The following is a 25,134-nucleotide window of genomic DNA, read 5'->3' on the forward strand; positions in this document are numbered from 1 at the left end:
GTCAAGAAAGAGAGACCTTTATTAATTTTTTATTTTATTGAGAATAGTTTCAAAGTGAGTTGACTTTTCTTTTCATCTTATTTCACGTAACGTTCGGAAAGGCATAGAAGAAAACACTGAGTTCCTGAAGAGCACTGTAGAACACAGAAGAACCTTATTGTTAAAAACATATACTGGCACTATGACTCTGAAACCTTATAGTTTCAAACACATACTGCTAGTCTGGTCCGACATGGGTTTGACAATGAAAACCTTCATGTGGAGCTATATTTCCTTGTAAGTTATTGCTCAACTATGTTGTAAATTTAATGTGACCATTGAATTCACTGTGAATCGTTTGTAATGATTTGTAAGAAATGTAACGTATATTAAAATTAATTATAACTGTAAAATGACTGTCAACTTCCACATGTTCCATTTTTGTTCAGACTGTAAGTTAATGTGAGCAATTTACGACAAAAAGAAAAAAGGAAGAATTTGTTAATTAGCTCACATTCACCTTGTTGAATATGCCCACACATCTCACTGTTTTTACTTGTACAGGCTGTGGAATATTTAGGAGCTTTCCTTTTCACCCCTTCCAGTCACACATGTGCTTGTGTTTTTTTTTAAGTGCCACACTGCTCTTCAACTGCATTATTCTTGGCATACTTGAATAAAAAAATGTGATTTTAAGATCAATATGTCTCTTTGGTGCCATCATAGCCACCATACTTTAGTTGCACTTGTGTGGGAAGTCAATTAACATTATGCTTAATATCACAGTGATGCATTTTTGTTACCAGGCAATTGAATTGAATTGAAGCAGAAGGCTTTTATTTGAACTTTTATGGTTTTTCTCTGGGCTATTATTGGGGACTTGGAGGGTCTTTGTTATAGACGATGCATCTAATAAAAGTTTTACATGTTTCTGTAAATGTTTCCTTTCTACGGAGGCACTTAAAAAGCACCATCACACATTCCAGGGAATAATAGCATGAAATGTGATTATACCTTAAACAAACACAATATCCCAGAACTTGCACATGCTGGTATACAACCCTCATGTTTAAAATGGATTGGGCATTGAAACAAACGCTGGTCTCAACTGTTTGTATCAATATGAGCGGACTTCAACCTTTCTGCAAAGAGCTTGAGGCCAGGCTAACCATTAAACTTGTGAGAAGTTTCAGTCACAACTGACCTTTATGGTCCAACTTTCCATGAAGTCGACCGTGATGGAGTCTTTAAGGAGAGGCGTAGCCAATGTATTTGAATATTTTCAGGTAGAAGATATTTGAAACTCCATGAAGCAACCTAGTCGCCAGTCCTTCAAGTTGAAAGGATGAAGTCTGATCATTGTGACTGGAATTAGATGAGACCCTGCCTTCTGATAACCCACAGAGAAAACAAGCTCCAAGTTTTTCACACTATAATCATTAGAGATGTAATTCTGTAGGTTTGAATTACATGCAATACATTTCCTTCTGAAATATAACTCAGGGAGCCACATTGCAATGAAAGACAAATAATCCTAATACATTTTAAAGGCAATACTGGTCATGGCTTATGAGTATTAAAAAACAATAGGTAGTTCCACTAAACAATATAATTACAGATGATGACATCACAAAAACAAAGCGTGGCAGTGCCAGTTGTCTCAAGAACAGATTGTGAGGCACAAGACACTCCAGTGCACAGCCATTTTAGTCTCTAGCATCAACGCAGAAAATGCAGATTATGCTCCCAGAGCAGGTAACTGTACGTTATTTGATGTGTTCATGGCACTAAGACCGTAAGGCCTTTGTTGGTTTTTGAAACCATTTCTGGAAACGTGGGACATGGCTAATACTTTGAGATTGACATGCGCTTCTTCAGGTCCTTGCTTGTTCAAGCTCAGCATATCCCTACGGGCCCAGTGGACACCTGCAGTTGTCTGCATTAAACACAACCCATGTATTGCCTTGACTACCGTTTTTATGCTAGAGGGCGACATCTTCACAAAGGAGACAGTATCTTTAATACAGGAGACAGTGATATTGACCGCACCGCCCTCTGCATAAAATAACAATCACATTACATTTATTTTCTTTATTTTAGGTTTTTCCAGGAGTGACTGACCAGTGATGGATTAACTGCACAGCTAAGACCCAACACAGGTGACATGCTCCCCGGTTTTAATTGTGTAGCTTCCAGTTGGCAGAAGAGGAAATAAATCTGTTGAATTAGACTAGGATGTGATCCCAGGCTTTTCAGAGAGTGATGGCACACTGCAGTCTTGGATCTCCCAGTTTCCTGTTTTTGAGGAATAAAGTGTCTCAGCTAATGTAGGCTGGTTACATATCATGGGTTTATTTTCCCTGTGGTAAAATGAAAGACATATTACATAGGGGTTTGCACTAACAAAAGATGTACAGGTTAATAGAAAGTTCAAAATGTCTTTTCATTAAGCATCACATGGTTCTTAGCTGCAGGTGTTGCGGTTCGGGGGCAGGAGAAGTGCACAAGGCAACGGTTTCCACAGTAACCCAGGCCGAGTGGCAAGCGTGGGCTCCCTGTCGGGACGTCCCGCTTCAGATGAAGTACTCCTTCTTGTTCTCGTCGACGGCATCCTGCAGGGACGGGTCATTCTTGAGCGCAGCGTCAGCCGTCTCTGCAAACTCAGTGCCCTTGGCCTCGTTGGTGTGGTAGGTCCCCTTGTGCCGGTACATGTAACGGAGCACTGTTCCCACCAGGCACAGTAGAACCAAGATCACCGAGGCAATGACACCTAAGAAAAGGTGCATGTATAAAAAGGGCTGTAATTTCCATGTGGTGAGATCAAAATGTATAAAAATGGCCTTCAATGAAAGCTGAGAATCACTTTACCCACATGGGAATTGTTTGATTAAAATTTTGGAGTACAGAGCCAAATCAAGAAGGAAAGAAAAGTCTCAAACATTATGGAGCTCACTGTATATAAGATATGCTTGTTTGCTTTGCTTTGCTTTAGCCCAGGGTGTACTGGGAAGTGCATTGTGATAAATTATTTGTAAAATGTTCTATCTAAATAAAATTCAATAGATTTATTCATATTTGTCTTTACATTTGAATTATCTTAGTGCTCCTTATCAAAGGTGACTTTCGATTGCAGCTGCTGAGCTCAGTCTGAAAATGGTACTGAACCTACTTTTCATCATTAATAAGATAAGCACAATTACCAAACATCAGTAACTGATTTATTTTTACTTGTGAGCAATGGGATAGCATTGCCTACAAAGGTGACACAAGCACAGAGAATGAAGTTAAGAAAATATCAGCAGCTGGAGGGGGATGCTCTTTAAAAATCTTGCACCGTTGTTAACCATGTTTAACAACCCAAAGTGGGTTAAGGTAATATATTGGATACATTCCCCACCTTGTCACATTATAAGGCACTGTGGGTGAAATTTGATTATTCGTGAAGTAATTGGGTTAAGCATTTTGTTGCGTATGAAATGGAAGCATTTTTCCTGAAGTAGAACCCACAGCTTCTTGAAACTGGCATTGTCCAGTCTTATAAAAAAGGGTTGATTCTGGGTTTAGGTTTTTGCTTTAGCCCAGCACTTATCAAGGTTTGATTAAAGACCACGATTAGTTAATTAGTTGAATCAGGAGCCAAAGTGCTTGGCTAAAACAAAAACCTGCACCCTCATTGGTCCTTTTCGGATAGGAGAAGATCAAATGTGACATTGCAGGCTATGATATGACTGTCGGGGTGGTCTAACAATTGAATTTTTCTCACTTACCTCCCAGAATGGCCTGAAAGGATTGGTCGTTCGCACTGTTGCCTGTTGAGATACACGAACAGCCAATTAGAAACTAGGAACAGGAGGAAGCCTCAACACACACACACACACACACACACCTTTGAACATAAATTCATTTTTTGCCTCTTGCCAGCTTGTTAACATGCAGAGAGCCTGCATATCACCAGCAGGAGTTTATTTAGTCTCTCAGACAGATCTCAATTTTCCAGGCCCTGTGTAAGATCAGGCTTGTGTGAATTATTATTTGATTGTCGTTACAGGGGACATTTTGACTGAGGTAAAACAGGCTCGACAGCTGGTCCCCCGCGTGTGATATGTGTGGTTCTGTATATCCATCAAAAGAAGAATAGCTGCTAATTAAAGAAAGCAATTAAGGTGTGGGTGATCATAAATTAAAACGCAAGAACATCTGTCTGCCCTGAGTCTGCTCCCTCTGAAGGACGGTACACACTCCTAAGTGCGCGTATCATTTCTCTCCAGTACCCAGACTCTAAACTGTAAACTTTGGCAACTCATTTCAGGTGCAAAAAAACAAGAGCTGGCTCCTTCAAAAGTGCTGCAAGACTCGACACAATATGGTAATCGATCCACTAATGCATGCAATTATAGCATACCTCATTAATGCTTAATTACTTGTAACACCTAGGTGTTAGGCAATCATTAAAGCTTCATTAATCAACATTGTTTAAACCACGACTCCCTCACGGTTTAAAGAACCCATGTCAGTTACAGACTTCTTTCAGGTGCAGATAGAGAGAGGGAGCGCACTGGGATGGCTGGCAGGCGAGAGGAGATGTTGACTGTAGGACGTGCGGTAGCATGGTTAGGCCAGTACACAGGTGCATCGTTATCCAGAGCGTGGGGGCGGGTCCCAGAAAGGCCTCTGTCCAGACTTTCCTCACCTCAAACACTCAAGCCTCATTTAATTTGTCTTCTGCTCTGCGTTTTCCTGCGGTTTCCTCATTTGCATGCTTCTCTCGGTCGTTTCCTTCTGAAGACCCAACGCAGGCCTCGTTATCCCTGGTATTCTGCTGTCTTTACGTTTTTTTATGTAAACGCGTTACTTCAGGTGCTTTTCCGTTTTTAAATTCTTTTATAGGTCAAGGCTGAATTGCCAATTGCCACAGACGTTCTAGTTATATAATTATATCCATATATTTCAGTAATTTGTAATATAAACATACACTCAATATTTTCCCTGTAAAAAAAGTTATATATGCAAATCATATACTGAATAGTCATAAATCGCAACTAAACTTTCACCAATGTGTTTCACAGCAACTAATCAAACGCTATTACAAAGCAATTCTGCCCAAGTTTTCCAATGTTGCTTCAGGTCTTTTCCCCCTCTTCATCTTGGCATCTCAATAAACTAGTTTTAATATGTGCAATCAATATGTGCTAGTGCACTAAAGCTGCAGTGAAGGTCTGTTTTAGGCCGACATCATTGAAAATGTTCACAATTTCAAAGTCTTTCCAGGCAGGGCCACAGCTATGAATTCTCAGACCAGGGACAATATATATTGGGAGGGCTCCCACCAATATATTTAAATATATATATAATTTAGAATATAAAGTGCACATTCCCAGTATTCAACATTTACACAAATAACAAGAGCAAACAAATGCAGAACATTTACTTTTCCTTTTACAGCATTTATAGCCTTAATTTTATTACATTTATAGAATTAATGAAATATGCATTCAAATGCAAGAAAGCAAATTACTTGTATTATTTATGAATACATTTTTCATTAACCTCACCAGCTCAGGTCATGACAAAAGCGATAAATGCTGTAAAAAGTAACCCTATTACCTCTATTTAAAAGTACAGAAAAAGTGAACGATATCAAATCTGTCTCAATTTTACATCAGTTATGATTATGTTTGTGGAATAGATACTGTACATTCAACCTCCTTGAATGGGTGCAGGCGAGTATCGAAGAACAGAGTACATAAGCCCTTGACAGATCTGTAGCAGGATACACAGGCACCATCTTGCCCTAGAGGGGCCTCTTATTAGCCTGATCTCATTGTGGTTCTTGGCACCTGGACTGTCTGGCTGCTGACCAGATCCAAGCCTGCTCCACTCTGGGGGGAAGGATGTCCTGGCCTTTGGCCGTAGCTGAGGGAAGCGAGCACGGGGGAAACGGTGTCACGCTCCAGATAGCTTTTTGGCATCGACGGTCCAGCAAATGGACGAATGTTCGTTTCGCCGCTTTATAGACTGCGGGCTGTCAGTCGGCATGCGGGAAAAAAAAGAGAAAAGACACGCGCCCGGGGGTTGAGTGTTTGCTTTCAGTGCGCTCCCGGAAGCGGTGCTAATCTGGACTGAATGCAGCGCAGCACTGAGCCGCGCTCATGAGTTTCTCCCAGCAGGACTGAGTCCCAGATTAACTCTGCCTCTTTTAGCCCAGTGGCTGGCATCCTGATGATATGATTTTTTTGAATAAGAAATTAACACTCGGTCCAAGGGAGAAGGAAGAGAGATATTTTTGAGTCCTCGGGCGTTTCAGAGGCGTTGGGAAAAAAAGAAAAAAAAATCTGGAGCAGAGCAACGTGTACTGCAAACAATTATGGAGAATCTCAGCAAACAATTATTCTCCATGAAGTGCTCTATAGAGTTTTCTGCCTTTGCTGAAATGTGCTCCTAATGGCTGGGCAACACAGACATGGCAGTGTCTTGGTTGGGGTAGAATCACAACCCATTTGCTAGTGGCATGGAACTATGGCACATGTCGACAGTTTGCCCACTGCACCTGGTATGGAACAGAAACCTCACCCTCCGAGAAGCAACAGTTTTTTAATATTAAAAGAGCAAACAAGACACCCTGACCTAACCAACCTGGCCTGAAAGCTAGAGCTAGCGGTGCTGCAGGTGCAGCCAAAACCCATCTGGAGAAGGTTCCGGTGCTTGGGGGGTTCTGGAGAACAGAGAAAGTAATAACTTTCCCAAACAAAAATACATCCAATATAAATAATCATTTGTAATTTGTTGTTTATTCAGCCAGTGGAAACATCAACTGCACTGATATTATCAATGTTTTTTTCCCCCACTAATAGAGGAAATATGTTAAGTTATGTAGAATTGCACCAATAATTTAATAATTTCACTGAATAGCACATTATAAAGTTTTTGTAGGAATGATGTTCTGCAGTACTACATATCAGCGACAGCTGTAGACCAGAATTTTTGGTGAAGCAAATAAGATCAGATCGTTTTGAATCGTGGTAGGGTGCATCCCATTGCTTGAAAAATGCATTCTCCTTTCCTCCGCTGCCATCTCGTCTCCTTATGTGCCCCGGAAACTAATCTTAGTGTCCTCCCTCCAATGTTCCAATATTGGAGGAGACAAGCGAATCAGCTTCAAATTGGGCTCCTTGCCTCCTCCCAACGAAGAACACATCAATGTATGCTACCGTGGACGTCTTTTCACATTTTAAGGTAGCATCATCGTGCTGACGGCCACACAGATTGAAAGACCATCCCACAGAATCTGGCACAATCCAAGCTTTAGAAAGCATAGATGGCAGAGCACTCACATTTCCCCAGACATGCTAGATATTTGCCAAATGGGTGTGTGGTTCTGTAGGTAATATCACACATCATATCTGTAAGCTGGATTACCTATAACAGAAAACAAAATGTCAGTTTGTTTTTGAGGCTCATATGCTACAAACAAATTTGGCATTTGTTTTTTTTTTGCTTTTATATGAATATTAAACAAGCACGACTCTAAACATAAACAATGTGCACCTTCATCAATCAAATGATAATTCTGACATTTCCCAAAAGACTCGGTCGCACGGTTGCACTGACATGCTCCTTCCATTTTGCATGAATTTACAAAGCCATCTTGCAAACACACATGGCCAGAAATACATGCGATGTGTCAGCAAGCTCCCTGTTAGCTAGCCACTCCACCTTGTTGGACCATGAGTTTTTCAAACTCTGACGTACTGGGCCCACTTGCTCGAACAGGCTGATAGGAGGCATCGGGTTCCCCTCTGCCTTCACTCGCATTCTTTCTTCATAATTTAAGGACTGAAAAGAATCCTGCAAACTGGCAGAGAAAACTAGTTGTTTTTTTTTTGGTGCATGAGCTTTGTAATCTTGGGCAGGGCGGAGGAGGCATTTTTGATTGTAAACACAGGAGAGAAGGAAGGAAAGAAATCCTGCATAGTATGCCTTTAAATTCAGACTGTCAGCTGTAATTTGAAGGCAGTTACAACTATAAAGGGTGATCACTAGGAATTACAGTCATTTTTATACATGGTTTCCCCCCACTCCCCAATGCAAACAATTCCTTTGTATAGTTTTAAGTATTAACCAGTTGTTTAAGGAAGGATTGGAAACAGCTATTGCTTTCACGGGGCTATACACAATCAACTTCAGCACTATAGATCTGAACAGAAAAAATATTTTTCGAAATAAAGACATTGTTTTATGATGGTGTGCCAAAAGAGAAAGTATTTATAATTATACGCTTGTCAGAAAGTCTTTCACCTTGTCAAATTTATACCAAACATTGCTGGAGGTCTCCTAGATGACTAAAAAAAAACAGAAAAACTGTAATTTGCCTATTTTTATGTTTAACAAGGTATCTAATTTTCTTAAATATACTTTAAGCCTTGTTATTTGGTCACATGGCTGCACACGTCAAAATCTGACCTGAACATATCTATAAATAATCACCTAGTGTGAGGTTCAGTACTGAGAAAACAGTAGGTAATTTAGCTATTTTCAAAGCAATCATCACATTGACAAAAGTGTCAATAAAAACATGTTCTGTAGATTGTACACAGTGGCACTTTTGAATCAAATTAATGTAACTTTTCTCTGCCTTGACTGTTAACCTCTGATAACATTGGGAATTGTGTATGGTGTTTGTTGTGATTTCCTGTTGTCTTTCTTTTCCAAGTTTGTGCAAAACTGCAAAAAAGATACATTTTAAGAGCAAATCCATTGTACCTCATGGTGCCAGTAGGAGGCAGAAGGGACATTATTTCTCTTCCTATTTTTATTCACTCCCATATGCAGTACTGACAACAGTGGTTAGCGTTCCTGGTGAATTTACTCTTTGCCGTTGCCTTCAGATGCAAGACAGAGTGCTTTGTTGTGGGGACATATATATCCATTTTTGAAGGACCATAAATCAGAAATGTTGAAATATTGATCTTGACTTTGGCGGTATTGCTGAGGGCAGACACATTGTTGGAGAGTCAGGAACTTTAAACTATTGCAGTGTTTCCCCAAGAACATTTTTATTAGTGGGTGACGGTGTTGACCTTGTGTATACGGTCCAGACTGGGGTGATTGCACCAGCACAAAACATATATTGTACAGTATACAGTCTTGTCCAGAATCAATGGTGACACCACCGCTTAGGTGTGCAAACAGCTCACAGAAAAGTTAGATGAAATTAAGAAACAATGGTAAATCTAGGTCCTTGCACAACTGTGGATAGGGCCCTGTGTACTGGCTGCTGAAGCACCTATGGCCACCTGCAAAGCCTGGATGTTCAGCTCTTAAGAAGCCTTGCTTTTATTAGCAATACTGCTGCTACAGCAAGCATCTCACTATCGCTACTACTTTGGTCCATTTACGTTATATGGACCGAGATATTTGCCAGACGAGTATTGTAACCAACAAAGAAGTAACTGTAAACACGGAACTGGAGCGTCATTGCTATGGTACCCACAAACAGCATCTCATGTCCTCACTTTGAATCAAAGTTTGATGTGAACATATCAGTTTTAGAATTTTGTAAGCCGGTTTTGTGAAGATTTGCCAGTTACATGTTGTCACGTGAAATCTACGGGAGTAGATTTGAGGGACAGTTCAAGTGCACATGCATTTCACATGTAGTGGAATATAATTGAGACTGATGAGATGTAAACTACACATTTAATCTGAGATCCAAAAAAAAAAAAAAAAAGAATCGACATTTACTGGGAAAAGGAAGGATCTCAGTGTATATTTTCTTCTCCTTTAGCTCCAATTTATAACTGATATATGCTTGCCACTTACTCTTGGACAGGGCAAATACTGATTTTTGGGGGCTCTTCCAAACTCCAAACTATGTTGCAGAATTTGGATACTTTGCTTTTGCAGGCTATTTATGTTTTTTTTTTAAGGCACAGAAATCTCTGAACGCTCATGTTGAAGAGACCAAGGCTATTTCTTGCAGTCTAATTGATTGTATTACTTTTTCAACATTGTTAATTATTTATGTATTACATTTCTTGGTAGGGAGAACTAGGCATTTCAGGCACTACATATTTCTATTATTGGTTCTTACATGTCTTATGTAAGAGTGAAAGATGAAAACATTTTTTATTTATCATTTGAGGTAAAGAGAATCACAGAATAACTACAAATTTGAGCTGGAAATGGCTGTTGCTATTGCTTTCATGCAGAAGCAAATACACTTGAACCTTGAGTAATGTGACCATTAGGGCTGGTACTGAACCAGTATGTTGACCCAGTTTCGAAATGTGAATCTACAGAAGTGAAGGATTTATATTTGGACAAAGGCAGATGACCCAAAACCAGCAGCAGAACAGTTTTTTTGAATTAGTAGCAGGTTTTTGGGCTAATTCCAGGCCAAATATATATATTTTTAAATAGTTGGGTTATACCTTGTGTAAAACTAAGGAACAGTGTGATTACAGGGAATTCTGATTGGTTATCTACTATAATCCATCTTTCCATGGTGAAGAGATATTCATCTGTCTCTTTTTTCACATTAAAAATGTAATGATTTCTCATTGCTCAACTGCATCCGTAGTGTCCGATAAGCCAGCTATTGCCAAAGACAGTCCAAAGGATGGGGAAGGGGCTAAGTGAGGCACTCTTGACTTGACTTTGGGCTTTGCCCATAGCGAAAGGGAGAGGGCTTTACAGTACTGAGATCATTTTGGGGCTCCCGTCATTTTGGAGAAGTTAATGGGGTGCAGATGGGCATTTGTGAGTTGCAGAGCTGCACCACATATATCTCCTCACTGCCTTCCAGTTATGTCCAGGGAAGAACGTCTTCTAAACCATATAAAGAAACACACGAACATTCGCATGTGTGCACACACATAGACACAAACATGCACATGCACACACACACACACACACACACACACACACACACATACTTTCCTGTTACTTTCTTCTAGGAAAACTTGTGATACCAATCAACACATTCAAAAAATATTACATTTTTTTGTTATCACAACTGTGCTGAAAAGGTGTGCCATCACAGTTTAAATATGTAGTGTGAGGAACATAATTTTTATGTACTTTCTTGCAGTGGCGTTCTGCTACAAACTGAAGGGGTACATGCCCTCAGATTTCTCAGATATACAATTAGCATTGATGATGACTACTGCATATTTGAGTTAAATCATTCTTCTAAATATGTCACGGAACACACAACGGTAAACCCCTAATGAGGGATGCCTTTTGGAGGCATGCAGACACACACACAGTATATTGTTTGTACAGTATAAATCCACTAATTCTTTCAATGACTTTGCTAATTAATGTTATGATTGTTCTCATGATTTACAGCAACACCATTTAGTACATTATGTTGTTCAAATATTTAGTGTGTGCTGTTACTGTTGGAAGTGTAATACTGTCACTATTGGGAATAAAATAGGGGAAACAAAAGATTGAAGAAAAAATATTTGTATTGTGGACATACATTTTACACATTTTTTGAGTTTGTGTTTGTGTCCTCTCAAAAATTTAGAGTGCAAAACGGACATGCTTGCTTGTAACTTTTAGAGATTACTTCTGGGCAGAGAAATCTCAATCAGTCTTTTCAAGATCAGATAAAATTCCTCCTATGCATCCGCCCTTTCACACAGAGTCATATGCATGAGGAACAGAAGGATGTGAGCCATTTAAGATCCACTCTACACCTACTCTCAACAGACCCCTCTGTTTATGCGGTGGTCGTAATGAGGAAGTCTTGAAGATATCCACGTTCAGCTGTGAGAGACAGCTGTCAGCTCAGTTTTGCAGCTAGATCAAATACCTGTACCAAAACTACGTGTGAAACCCTTCTTTACAGCATGTGAGAAATGTTTGTATGTACTTTGATTGATATATCAACTATTAAATATACAATTATTTAAAAATTATTTTTCATATTATTTACAATCATGGAATGAGTTCATTCCATGAATGTAAATACAATTGTTGTGCTTGCTTCAGTACACATATAACTTTTAAATTATATAAAATTGTTTCCCCTTGCTGGGACACATCAGTTGGAAGTTTAAAATTCTGTAACATTGTTTCCCTGCTGAGCTGATGCTCTGCCGTGATAACTGCTCCCCAGCATGTTCTCCGACTCTCCAACGCCCAGTCTCTACGGACTGCTTTTCTGCTCCTTCCGCCAGAGGTTCTGGAAGCGATTACTCTGTCCTCTGATCACAGCACAGGGCCCCTCGCTCTCCGCTGACATCATGTTCAGCTGAAAGCGTGGGACGCTGTAGAGAGGCTCCTTTCACATCCCTGGCCCCTTATGGGCTCAGTTGGAACCGTATCTGCCCTACCCTCTCCAGTCCTCATGTCACTAACAACTCCCACTAAGGTCTGAATTGCACATCTTGGTCTGAGACTGCGTTTTATATTTAGGTTTTTCTGTTTTCAGGTCTCTAAATCCTAGCAGCTTGGTGATGCACCTGGTCTTTACTGTTTGTTTGTTTTTTTGACTTTGTGAACTCAAAAGTGGGGCTGGTGATATCCAGTCACAGTGTGGATAAAGTGGAGCACATCCAAAAGATGAGTGGCTCATTGGTGTCAGTGAAACTGTCAGATGACAGAATATGGTGGCTCCACTCACTTTGGGATTCATGACACCTCTTATCTCTGCTATTTGGAGAGTACTGCCAAGTGTCACCAATCACACTGTGGTTTACCACAGTCCACTCAGATAAGCCACTCCCACCTAACCCCTTGTTAGCCAGAACTGTTTTTCTTTGATCCTGCCATTTTGGAATCTGAACATAAAATTGCTTCAGGTCTTTGCATGGAATGCATGACAGAGTAAAAGTGTGGTGTATGAAAACTGATCTCTTCAATGGAGTAATGTCCTCAAAGTTTTTTCCAGGGTTTGCACCCTTGGGACAATAACGGTTGGACACAACAGCTAGTGGTTGCCATGGTTATAACTGAGCATATCTGAACTTCATGCACCTAGGGACGCAGTGTTCTGTTGGCGCAGTCTGCTGTTTATTATCAAGTGAACCATTGCAGCACATGTGCGGCCTCTCCCTCTCCCCTAATGTCATTACACAACATTTCAAATATTTGGCAGCGCCCTTGTTTTTTCTTTCTCTATCTGGCTCTCCACTTCCTCTTTCTCCCTCATTCTCTGTTCCTTTCTGCCTTTCTCTGACAAGTACTGTGAAAATGTTATAAAACTATAGAAGTGGTTTTGCCATTACCTATGACTACATCAAACTTTAACTGGTATTGAGATGGGTGATATGATAATATATCTATATAAAACCACAAAGGAGCCCTTGTTTGAGCTGATAGTCACATTTAGGCTAGTCCTGTGCAAATATAAAGAAAGACATTACAAACCTACTGCCAATCCTGCCCTTAATAAGACTGAAGACATTTCTGCTGATTTCCCAGCTGTCATTGTGGGTTTCCCATGCTGCTCTCGAAGGGCATGACCCCCCTGCTGGCCTCCAGTTTTGGGGTGACCCCCTTGAGGCTGACTGGCCCGCAAGCCTGACAGACGCTCTCATTCCTTCCATTCATTAACTTCTGAGATATAAAGAGAATCAAAATCTCATTTGAAATGGGTCTTGAACAGGGCTCATGCAATTTTAAACACAGCAATCTCACAGAGTCCCTGAGTTTGACCCAGAATACTGGCAACCAGCTGATAAAAAAAATACAAAAGATTCTTTGGCTTAATAAAACCCGACATAATGACAGCACTTTGAGAAGTTGTTATGGGATATTTATTGACACAGAATCACGATAACCTTCCATGCATTCATTGATATTTAGCATTCACATATGCAACCTTCTACTATCATAACATAACTCAAATGAAATGTGTGGAGTATCAATAAAGAATGTCATTTGAACAAGCATAATGTGAATATAATAAGACCCAGGGGACCACTGTGTTTTCAGGACCTCTTTCACCCTCTTCAAGATTCTGTAGAAATATTGTACAGTACAGTTTAGAACAACAGCAGAAATTAACCCTCGCAAGATAATTTGTTAATTTGGCCAATTCAATATTTTAACTTAAAATATTGTGCATGTGTAAACCCTTCACACAGTCATGTGAATGGGTCTCTGATGTGTTATATTAATTGGGTGTTTTTCTGTATTTGTGATCAGATATCTGATGGCTATATTAGTCCCATGGGCTGAATGCTGAACAAAGCTGTCATCATCGCATGACAGAACATTCAGTGCAAGACAGTATGCATTGCACTTTGCATCTCTCTCATTGGTTTGCTATGCTTTGACAGATGGCCAGGTTGTCAAAATGTCACCCTTTCCTAAGTTTATTTTCGGGGAGTGAAAGCTCATTTAGAGATGGCAGCTGGTTGCTTCCAAACTAAGACTAAGTTGCTTACACTTGGGAACAATTATATAACCGCATCGATAAAATACCATCAATTGATTCAGAATTGAATTAGTTACTGTTGATTTTTGTTTTGTAATGCGTATGTTTTGAGAGTATTTTAAAAATGGAATGGATACATTTTGATAGAATGGTATTAATTGATGCATTTTGACAATGAGAAACTGATAGTTTCATGCCAGTATTATGAAAAATTGACACTTCATCTGAGAATAGACAAGAGCCCCCTATGTAAATCATTCACAATTGAACAATAAATAATTTTATTTGGTTTGTCTTTTATTTTGCATAACTGCGTAGTAACAGCAGTTGTCTGAGTAGAACATTATATTGTACATCATTTTGTACCTCTAACTGTGGTTCAGCTTTGAAAGAAAATACCTCATGTTTGGACTTTGTTTTTCCATTTCTTTGAACAATGAACTTGCTCTTTTTTCCCGAGAAGTGAATTTTTTCATCTCCATTTAAAGACATTTCTGTGTTCACTTCTTAATATTGCTGTCATACCCCTGGCTAGAGTCCACTGTTTCAAAGAATGATCAGGCATTTTAAGAAGTGAAAGATCTTGGAATGGAAAATTGTAACAGCGTTTTTTGCCCAGAATCGTAGACTATGTAGGTAGGACCGCTACCATAACACTAGACGCTGGCCTTCCTGAATAACTTGTGGATCTCTTCCATTGCGGTTCAGCTGGAGAGATACGTCTGTGCCATAAACGTTTGCACCAGAAGCTTCCGGGCCGCCTGACAGCTCCTCAGTTAAGATGCGTCTCCCTGGACTCTTTTCTGTTTTTCTAACCCTCTCTGCAGATGGGTCTGTCAGCCTCGCGTGACGTCTCCCTTCGGCACCCTGTCAGTACGCTGTACACAGACTCCGTCCCCGCCCGGGTCTGTCCAATCAGCTCCTGCGCATCTGCATGCAGGCGGCAGAGCCTTTGTTGCAGACGCACCTGTTTCCCATCTCTGCGTGGGGAGGAGGAGGAAGGGAAGGAGGTCTGGGCTGGGTCCCGGTGGCTGCGCATCCCTTGTGACGCTACCCTTCTGACATCCCTCATCAAGCAAAACCGTTCCTTGCCAACCAGACCTTCTGTTCTTCAGTCGAACGCGCTTTTCTCATTTCCCATTAACTGATGGCCTCTGCCGCATTATTAAAGACCCCTGCTGTTCTTTTACATAGCGAGAATAATCAATTTCTCCATTTCACAGACACAATGAACACGCACACACAAATGCATGCACACACAAGGTTAATCAGAAGATTGGAGGACTGGAAATTAATTGGGAAAATTCAACACCTCACCCTCTGTATAGGATCTTGAATGATAAACTAAAGGGGGGAGGGGCAATATTCACTCCTTCAAATGTGACAAATTGGGTCACTTCCCAGGTCATGAGTTTTGGCATTGGGCATATTCTGTCACATGGCCACTGTGCCTCATCCAGTAGGAACTTGAAGAGAAAATGCAGTAACTTCAAAGCGGAAGCAGTATGGACACAATTAATGATTAAATGTTAAAATTGGAACCAGGAAGCGGGTATATGTAAAATTGTTTCCTCACTCATCTTGTCAATTATTCCTGCTCATCTAAGCTGGTTCAAAGGCGAGCAATCATGACCCATATTAAATAAGGAGCTGAAATATAATTGGAGGCAAAAGGTTATTTGCAATGAGAGAACCATCTCTTTCTATCTGGGGAGCTTAATAGTGCCGTATCTGAAGAAGGAGATAAGCCCAATACATGTGATATAATTTGACTAAGACAGTTACTCCTTGGACTGAATTCATAATTCCCAGCCATTCATTGTGATTCTACATCATTTTGTCAGAGAGCATGTCAATAAAATGTTACAGCAATTTAGCATGCTGTCATTTTCTCACAGAATGACAGGAACAGCTCCATTCTTCATCTAATTTAGTGTGTACGCACGCATGCATATGTGTGGTAGAGGTGGAGTTTAACACACCTCTAATGTGTTAAAACACACACAGACGCATGCACGTGTGCACACACACACACAGTATGACAGATGCATACAGCTTTACAGCACGGTCTCTACAGCTGCGAGACAGGCACCTTTAAGGTATAAATTGAGAAATACTGAGAGAGGATCGAAACACATGAACAGAAGGATGTTTTAACTGCTGAGAAAGACTGAAGCACCGCTAGCTAAAAGAACACACTTCTCAGAAACACCTTAAAAACATGTAGGCAGCGCACACACTGCGTGGATAGAGGCTGCCGGCAGGCGTTGGCACAGCCGAGCATGCAAAGTGACAAATCCAAACTACCGAGGATGCCTGCCGCACCCGCCCCCTTTCTCACGGTTCTGCTGATCATTCGCTGGCACGTCAGAATCATCAGCGAGCTCACGGCGCCGCACTGTCGCACCTCTTTCACTAGCGCTTGCGTTCATCAGAAATACGGCCGGTGCGGGCGGGACTGGGCCTTAAGAGATGGCTCCCGTAAATTTGGCGAACGTCTCTGACTCGCTGGGCGTTTATCAGCGCGGAGCAGACTTCCTCTTGTAGGGCTCGGGACTGTGCCCAGACTGGGAGATGGGCTTCAAGCACAATAGCAGGAATGCTACACACCCCCTCCTCCCCTACACTTCCTGGGCTTCAGCAGAAAATCAGACCTTTCTCTTCCTCTCTCTCCCTCTGGCTCTCTTTCTTTCATCTTCCCTGTCCTCTTGTGTTCTCTATCTCTTTATCCCCTTCTCTTTTTCCTTCCTTCTCTTTCTTTCAATACCAACATCAGTTCATTTTACAGTTCAGGGATTTAGCATCCACTCTCTACCAGAGTGACTTGCGTAGCTTACATTCATGGGGCGACATAGCTCAGGAGGTAAGACCGATTGTCTGGCAGTCGGAGGGTTGCCGGTTCAAACCCCGCCCTGGGCATGTCGAAGTGTCCTTGAGCAAGACACCTAACCCCTAACCCCTAACTGCTCTGGCGAATGAGAGGCATCAATTGTAAAGCGCTCTGGATAAAAGCGCTATATAAATGCAGTCCATTTACTATTTACATTCTGTACCTGCAATCCATTTCTACAGCTGGGTATTTACTGAAGCGATGCAGATCAACTACCTTGCTTGAATACAATAGCAGTGCCCCACCTGGAAATCAAACCTGCAACCCTGGAGTTAAGTATTAAATAACAACTTATATGTTACTAACCATTATGCTGCAAACAGGAAAAATATCATAAGACATTTAGAATTATATTGAGATATGGGTGATCTAAATGTATGGCTGAAAGAAAAAATCACCCAAACAAACATAGCTGCATTACAGGCCATGCGGAGCATCACCAGGCAAGATACCCAGCATCTGATGATGTCTATGGGTCATAGACTTCAGGCAGTCATTTAATGCAAAGGATTTGCAGCCACATATTAAATATGATGACTTTATTTAAGATTATGTTAATTTGTCTCATTACTTTTGTTCCCCTAATTCCTACATGGATTACTAGATATGGGTGTAAATATCCTTAAATTACAGCAGACAGTCTGAACTTTAACATCATATTCATTGTTTCATTTTCATTCCAATGTGCGAGAGTACAGAGCCAAAACGGAAAACATTGTGTCACTGTCTGACTGCACTGCATAATATGTATGAATAGTATGCAAAGGCATGCAATATTTATTAGCGTTATTAATTCAAATGAATATCAAGACACATCTTGACATCTGTCTTACTACGCCATGGGTCGTAGCAGGCTGGAGTTTTGAAAAATTCAGTGAGAACAGTTAAAACAGAACCCCTTTTGCCTGTGATTTTCATCCAATGCTGGTGTAAGGGTGCCTTATCATGCTCTTGATTGGTCCTGGACCACTTTGTTAACTGGCGTAAAATTGTGTGATGGAATCAGATGACCTGCAGTGGTAAATGCAGGGTTGACCTCACTGTATCTGGTGTTGCCAATTACTCCCTCTCCCCATCTTCTGATACTATTCGACCATTTCAAAACAGGCTCTGTTTTAGGTCTTCACTGAGAAGTTGGTGCTGTAAGTAAATAAGTTAACATGTTAAATATGTTAATTAATTGAATGATAATAATGTATTTCATATACTGTAAATAGCGCCTGTGATGAATTTCAAAGCTCTACAAGAGCTTCACTCTCATGGGGAGAGACACACACACCTCAGAAGTCCTAGGCTAGCACCCATCTGGGTAATTGTTGGTCAGCCATTTTTAATCATTAGGATTTTATTTAGAATAAGTACAAATATAAATATAAGTTTAATCTTTGTGAGTCAGGTTTCCTTTTCCAAAAGAAAACATATCCCTGCATGTCTTTGTCAATGTGCCTGATAAGTTGTTATTTTAATCGGCTGAGAGAAAAGACTGTATTCAATTGGTCAGTCAGTTGATAGAATGCAGAGAACTCCCTTGACATTAAATTCCACCCATCACCCCTTGATACAAAAAATGTGACCGTTACTGTCTTGCAAGCTCGGGTTGATCCTTAGATTTCCCATGATAAACTGATGTGTATTTCCAAACGCACTGCATGAAGGAATGCTTTGCACATGTAGGGCTGGGAAATTACTTCTTGAGTACCTCAGGAACCCCATACTCTCTTGTAAGCACAGGCTTTCAAACAGAGAACATTGCGACAGTCCCCTTCTCTGAACAGTGGGAAGACGCGTGGCAATATGTCATTCCATTAACGGTGTAGTGAGACCGCACCACAAACTGCGCTGCGGGATGGGAATGCAATTATGCTTTACCATTGCCATATGCACTTAATTACACATGGCTGAATCTCTCAACATGGTGGCTCCTTTTACAACGAGATGGATGTAAAATAAAATAGTTTTATTTCTGAGTGGAATGGGTTGAATGGGAATGTAAAAATGTATTCACAGGTTTCTTCTAAATCCAGTAAACGGCCATTAACATCCCTTTCAGATCATGCCCACTGCACGCCCTCAAGACACATGCATACACACAGGCACACACAACACAAACAAAATGTACATCTTTGAGATATCCTAGCAGCACTAAAGGCAGACTTGAATGGTGGAATCATTAGAGTGCCTTTGTGCTTGAGCGCTGTACATATCTGCGCAGTAATTAATGTACCTATCAGTATTTCCTGGGGTTTTCGCTTAAAGAAATAGCAAAAAAAAATATTTCCCCTTCAGGTATAATGAGGAGTAACAGTCAACACAAGTACACAATTAACATCAGAAACAAATTACCCTCATCGCACCTTGGGAAAACATTGGCTGCTGAGCGTGGGATTAATCTGTGCTTCTTTAATCACCCACATTCAGACAAATAGAAGAAACAGCAGCTCAACTAGTGGGAGGCCCAACGCTTAGCTCATGGAAACTGTAACAAACCGTTTACTTGATAAAATTTAACATTCAGTCATTGTATACTTTTCCTGTTTTGCTTAAATAAATGAAAATCAGTTTTAGGAAATCTCCTGCCACTGACCCATTACTCAGGCTGTTAGAATGCTACAGTGAAAGGCCAGTGAATATTGACATAAGGTGCAGTGCATGGCAAATGTTTTAAATAATGAAACAATGGCATTCGCAGCCTGATAACTGAGAAAACAAAGGCAGGAAACACTATGTGGAGAAAAAGTGAACTGCACACAATCCCAGTCGCCTAGTTTTTGCAGGTATTCTAACTCCACAGAGGGACCAGCACTGGATTCATTCCATGCACTGGATCCGCGCACCCTTCCAGAACATTCTCCAGAGTAAACAAGGTGGCATTGTCAAGAAAGAGGCCATCTTCATCCTTTTTGCGATCTCATGTTTTTAGGTATTAGTGTACCCGGTTCAAGAAGCAATGAATATGGCTCTTACATTACAAGAGGCTCAAGGATATGATTTCAAGCTTCAAGTGCAAAACAAATTATGAAGATCATCTTTTCTCTGTCAGTATATTATCATGGGTGTAACTTATTCAGTAAATGAATAATGGGTTCTACATGCAACTAGAGAATACAGAGGCAGAGCAATACTTCAAGAGAACTTTAATGATTTTTGTTATAAACTTTGTGAAAGGGAGTAGAATTTAATTGCAAGCATTTTTAGACGCATTTCTCGGAAAACCGACAGGTTTTATATATATATATATATATGTGTGTGTGTGTGTGTGTATACAGTATATACACACTAAATGGTCAAAAGCATGTGGACACCTGACATCCAACATCTCATCCACAATTATGGGCATTAATATGGAGTTGGTCCACCTTTTGCTACTATAACAACCTCCACTCTTCTGGGAAGGCTTTATACCTGATGTTGGAGCATTGCTGCATGGATTTGCATCCATTCAGTCAGAAGAGCATTAGTGAGGTTGGCACTAACTGGCTCAAAGTTGGCTTTCTGATTGATCCCAAAGGTGTTGGATGGGGTTGAGGTCAAGGCTCTGTGCAGGCCAGTCAAGTTCTTGCATATCAATCTCAATTAAACCAATTCTATATGGACCTTGCAGTATGCCCAGGGACATAGTCATGCTGAAATAGGAAAGTGCCCTCCCCAAACTGTTTCCACAAAGTTGGAAGCACAGAATCGTCTAAAATAGAGATTTGCTTTCACTGGAACTAAGGGGCCTAGTCCAAACCATAAAAAATAGCCCCAGATGAAGGGGTGTCCAGATATACAATATATGTATATATCAAACAACAGGCATGCAAAGCCTTGCATAAGCACTAATGACTTTAACTTTTTTCTTGAAGGAAGTTATCACATATAAATCCATACTCTGTAGAGTTTAGAGGAGAGGCCTCATCTGTTCAGCCATAACCTTCACCATTTAACCCAGCTTAACCCTTGTTCTCATCCTACCTGCCCTATAGAGTGGGTAACACAGGTGAAGTTAGGACCTTTAAATGGAAATACAATGAGGTTCTGTGCAGTGTAGCACACGGCAGTGAGAGAGGTGCATTATGTGTGAGGGCATAATGGCGTGTACTCACTGGGGATGACAGCTTGCGTTGCAGATTCTTGATGCCTCATTGAGTTATTTGTTAAGGTGGAGCTTAGATCCATGGTAATTGGCTAATGGGCTTCCTTGGGAAGGACGGACCGCTGGTTTGGAGGGGCAGGAATGGGCAGAGAGCTCCACTGCGGGAAGTCAGAGAGGGCCGGACTGGGGTGTGGGGATACTTTGCTCTGGCATCAGATTGCTACAGAGAGGCGGGAGAGATAAGGGAAACACCATGTGTTATTCCTTCAATCCATCTCTCGCTCTCTGTCTCTCACTCATTCACTCTCTTTATTACACACACACACACCGTCATTCCCTTCAAAGGTTCAAACTGACGTAAGAAAGCCTTTATGACTTCATTTGGTATTTTGAAGCTGGTTGCATGGTTAATGAAACATAAATTACACATAAACAAATGTGTGCATATTTTGCCATAACAAGCAAACGAGGGACGAGAGCACAAACTGACAGAAATGTAACAAGGTAAATATAAAATTATTCTAGCTGGAACCAGAAGAAAAGTAGGCCTGGTTTCATAGTCTTTCAGTAACACCATAAACTGATAATGTTGTTTTTTTCTCAACAGTGACTTGGTAATGCCGTGACCCTCCAACCAACAGGGGAGGATCCTGTGCATAACCGTGCTCAGAGCTGGAGTCACACTTTATCCCTGTCAGGCACAAACCATTAAAGAACACCACCCAGCACCGGAGTTCCCAGACCCCCACCACCAGCACTACTCCCCACCTCTTACATTCTTGGCTCACTCACTTTCTCTCCTCCCTTGAAAAAAGGAGGTTATCTGCAGCTGTGTCTCACTGTATGGAGTCAGGAGTGTAAAAATACAAATGCATATATGTGCATGCTTATGGGCAAGAAGAATCAGCAGGATGTATATGCCTTGCATGATTTATCTAGTGCATCAGGTGATACCGAGGACTTTGTCATTAAAGTAATGTAACACAAAGACTGTAATATCTCGTCCTCAAAAATCTGGGGAGGGTTTTCAAATGGAAGTCTGCAGTTTCATTAGAAGATTAAATGAGGCTAGACCCTAAACAAACTTCATCCAATCACTTTGACTTGAAAGAGAAGATTATGTGTTTACATCAGTGACTATTTGCTTTTTTTGCCTGTCAAATCTTAAGATAATGATTTTGCCGAGAAACAGCCTTTTAAAAACAGATTTAGCATATTTTATGTACTGTTTCAACACAGTACACACATTTTGGCCCTCCCTATAATATATACACAAGGGAAGTAGATCCATGAAGCCTTTGTAGTCCTCATCATTGCTGTTCTCTCAGTTCATTCAACTATGGGCTAATTATAATTTTTCTTCAATTCAGAATTTGCAAGAGAGGGATAGAAAGAAACAAATACTTTGCATTGAATAATAATAATGTTGAGGTCAGCGATGAAACATTTTGCATCTCTGGAATGTGATTTTAGAGCCGAGAGAAGATAATTAATATTTTACTCAATAATTCTCAAATTTGACAAGAACAGATATAGAAGCAAATGACAGTGATGACAACAAGCATGTGTGGTTTTTCAACTTGATTGTCATTGCTGCAGCAGCAGAACAAGCTTGCCTATTAGTCAGTTGATGTTCGAACTGCCTCCCACATTATTCCCCACTGCTATGCAACTTGGCTGCCCAGTATGTGGGGGGGGTGAGAGAGAGAGAGAGACCGAGAGAGAGAGAGACAGAGAGAGGGAGAGAGAGAGAACACTACATTTCAGGGAAAGCTGAAGCACTTAGAAACGGGAGCACTCACCAATGTTTTTTACGCGCCGTGGAGCAACAAGTTTCCTCTCAGCCAAAGTCTATCTGCTGTCTTCAGGAAAATAAAAGTGGGAAAGATTTGGGCTGTAGTGTGAGAAATAGGTCCACTTTCTGAGTTTATGAGACAGTCCAGGCTTCTTTGTTGAGGAACTGTTCTGTGAGCCGCGTGCAGCATGTGTGTTTTCTCTCTTCTTTAGTTGAGGTGTAGAACTGATCTGTTGCCTGCAAACTTCTCTGCATGTTCCCATGCTGATCATCTCCTCCCTTTGGGCCAATGGCTCAGCAGGCCCCTCCCCTGCTATGCAAATGACCTACAGCTGTTGTGTGAGAGATCCAGAAAGAGGAAGAAAGCGCACTGGGGTGCTAGAGAAATTGCAGGAAGACGAGAGGGGGAAGCGGGCGGAGCTTGGGGGTGGTGGGTGTTCTGGCACTGGCCCTCAATTTAAAAAAAATAAAAACCATGATCCAAAAATCATGGAAGTCTAGGAGCTTTGCCCAGTCACACAAAGGTCTGAAGAATGACGGAACATGGAAGGCCTGTTTAGCTTCTTACTGTCATTCTTTAGCATAGCAGGCGCTAACATCAAAGGTAAATTCCCCCAGCATCAATTTCTGCTACTTTTATCAGCACATACAGCCGGGTATTTGCACAAGAAATTCAGCATGAGTTCTGTCCTCCGTAGGGTATAATGGCTGAGCCCAACGCGAGAACTGGACCAAACAAGCAATCTCCTGGTTACAAGCCCAGGTTCCCAACAGCGCATCTCAGTTCACACCGTGGTAGTCCTCTGAGCCTTGAGCTCTATTCTGCATGTGCACATAATCCCAAAGCTCATGAGTAGAATACAAGATTTTAACAATGACAGGTGGGGTGGACGCACTGAGCAGCTTGAGGTTCAGGTCCTGTTGCCACAATGCTGAGTTTGTCTTACCTCCTCACGTCTGCCTAATTTCAGGATAGTAATCAGATGCCACAATACACCCCAGACCAATTTCAAGCTATTGGAGTTGCTTAATTAAATTGGAGACTGTTGCCTTTGGCCTGACACTATTAGAAACTAATTTCATTCTTTAATGGAGTTCTGCTTTGTGGTCAGATTGTCTTCAATGGAACCTCAGATTTTTATTTTTTTCAGCAGAATTTTCCTGTGAAGCAGTGAGTAGGTTTCTCTCTGGCCATGTCCCTCTGTACACAAAGTCCAGATGAAACCAGGCTTTCATCCACTCCCTGAGAATTATCTCAACAAATTGGTAATTGGTGTCAATTATGTCATCTGAGAAGAGAAAAGAAACGACAAGGGAGGAACAGACACCAGTCTGCTCAAGATACGAAGCATTTCTCAGTTACACTATCCTTCACAAAGACTGCATGAAATTAAAATGTATTCATATTTGATTGTTCCACAGTGAGTAAATGACTACATGGTACTCAAAAAGAAAAAAAAAGAAAAAGGCATGCTTTGTTACGCTTCGCATGTCTAGTTGAGAGATGGATTTATTATATGTTCACCCAAAGATTGATGTCTGTTTTTCTACCTGTGTGTACATGCGGGGTCATGTGTTTAGCTTTTAATGTTAACCTGCCTGAGTGTATATTGTGTGTAATGCATGCAGGTGTTAGCGTAGGTGCTCGTGAGTTTTTGTGTGTGTGTGTGTGTGTGTGTGTGTGTATATGTGTTTGTGTGTGGTGTGCATGTACTCTGTGTGTATGTAAAACACATTATTTATGTCTCATGTTATTCATAATCTGTTCTCCAGCCTGTCAGTTGGCGATGCTTTATGTATGTTGATTATAAATGATAGGTCTGAAATTACAGTTATTACATTTATCATTTTTAGTGGCAGTGTACAAACATGTAGATGCACCACAAGAGCTTGAAAATAAGAATAATCAGTTCAAATGTAGATGGAATATTTTTTTAAACAAACTTTACATTACACTTGAATGTCAATTTGCATACACTCATATTTTTTTACACGTTGGCTAC

At 40.8% G+C, this 25,134-nt stretch overlaps 1 protein-coding gene across 3 annotated transcripts; it reads right to left on the reverse strand.

The window, feature by feature from the left end:
* Positions 1–17: 17 nt before the first annotated feature.
* On the reverse strand, positions 18–23,473 carry gypc (glycophorin C (Gerbich blood group)). 3 transcript variants are annotated; one of them, XM_064326636.1, is made up of 4 exons: positions 23,139–23,473; positions 21,347–21,556; positions 3,747–3,788; positions 18–2,749 (listed from the first exon to the last, which is right to left on the reverse strand). In XM_064326636.1, the coding sequence occupies exons 2-4, from the start codon at positions 21,417–21,419 to the stop codon at positions 2,553–2,555; spliced, it is 312 nt and encodes a 103-aa protein (XP_064182706.1). In that variant the 5' UTR covers positions 21,420–21,556; positions 23,139–23,473; the 3' UTR covers positions 18–2,552. The 3 variants fall into 3 exon arrangements, with proteins under 3 accessions (XP_064182706.1, XP_064182707.1, XP_064182708.1); XM_064326637.1 differs by lacking the exons at positions 21,347–21,556; positions 23,139–23,473 and adding an exon at positions 7,311–7,392; XM_064326638.1 differs by lacking the exons at positions 21,347–21,556; positions 23,139–23,473 and adding an exon at positions 3,866–4,342.
* Positions 23,474–25,134: the final 1,661 nt, after the last annotated feature.

The sequence above is a fragment of the Anguilla rostrata genome, chromosome 3, assembly GCF_018555375.3.
Source record: "Anguilla rostrata isolate EN2019 chromosome 3, ASM1855537v3, whole genome shotgun sequence".
Lineage (NCBI taxonomy): Eukaryota > Metazoa > Chordata > Actinopteri > Anguilliformes > Anguillidae > Anguilla > Anguilla rostrata.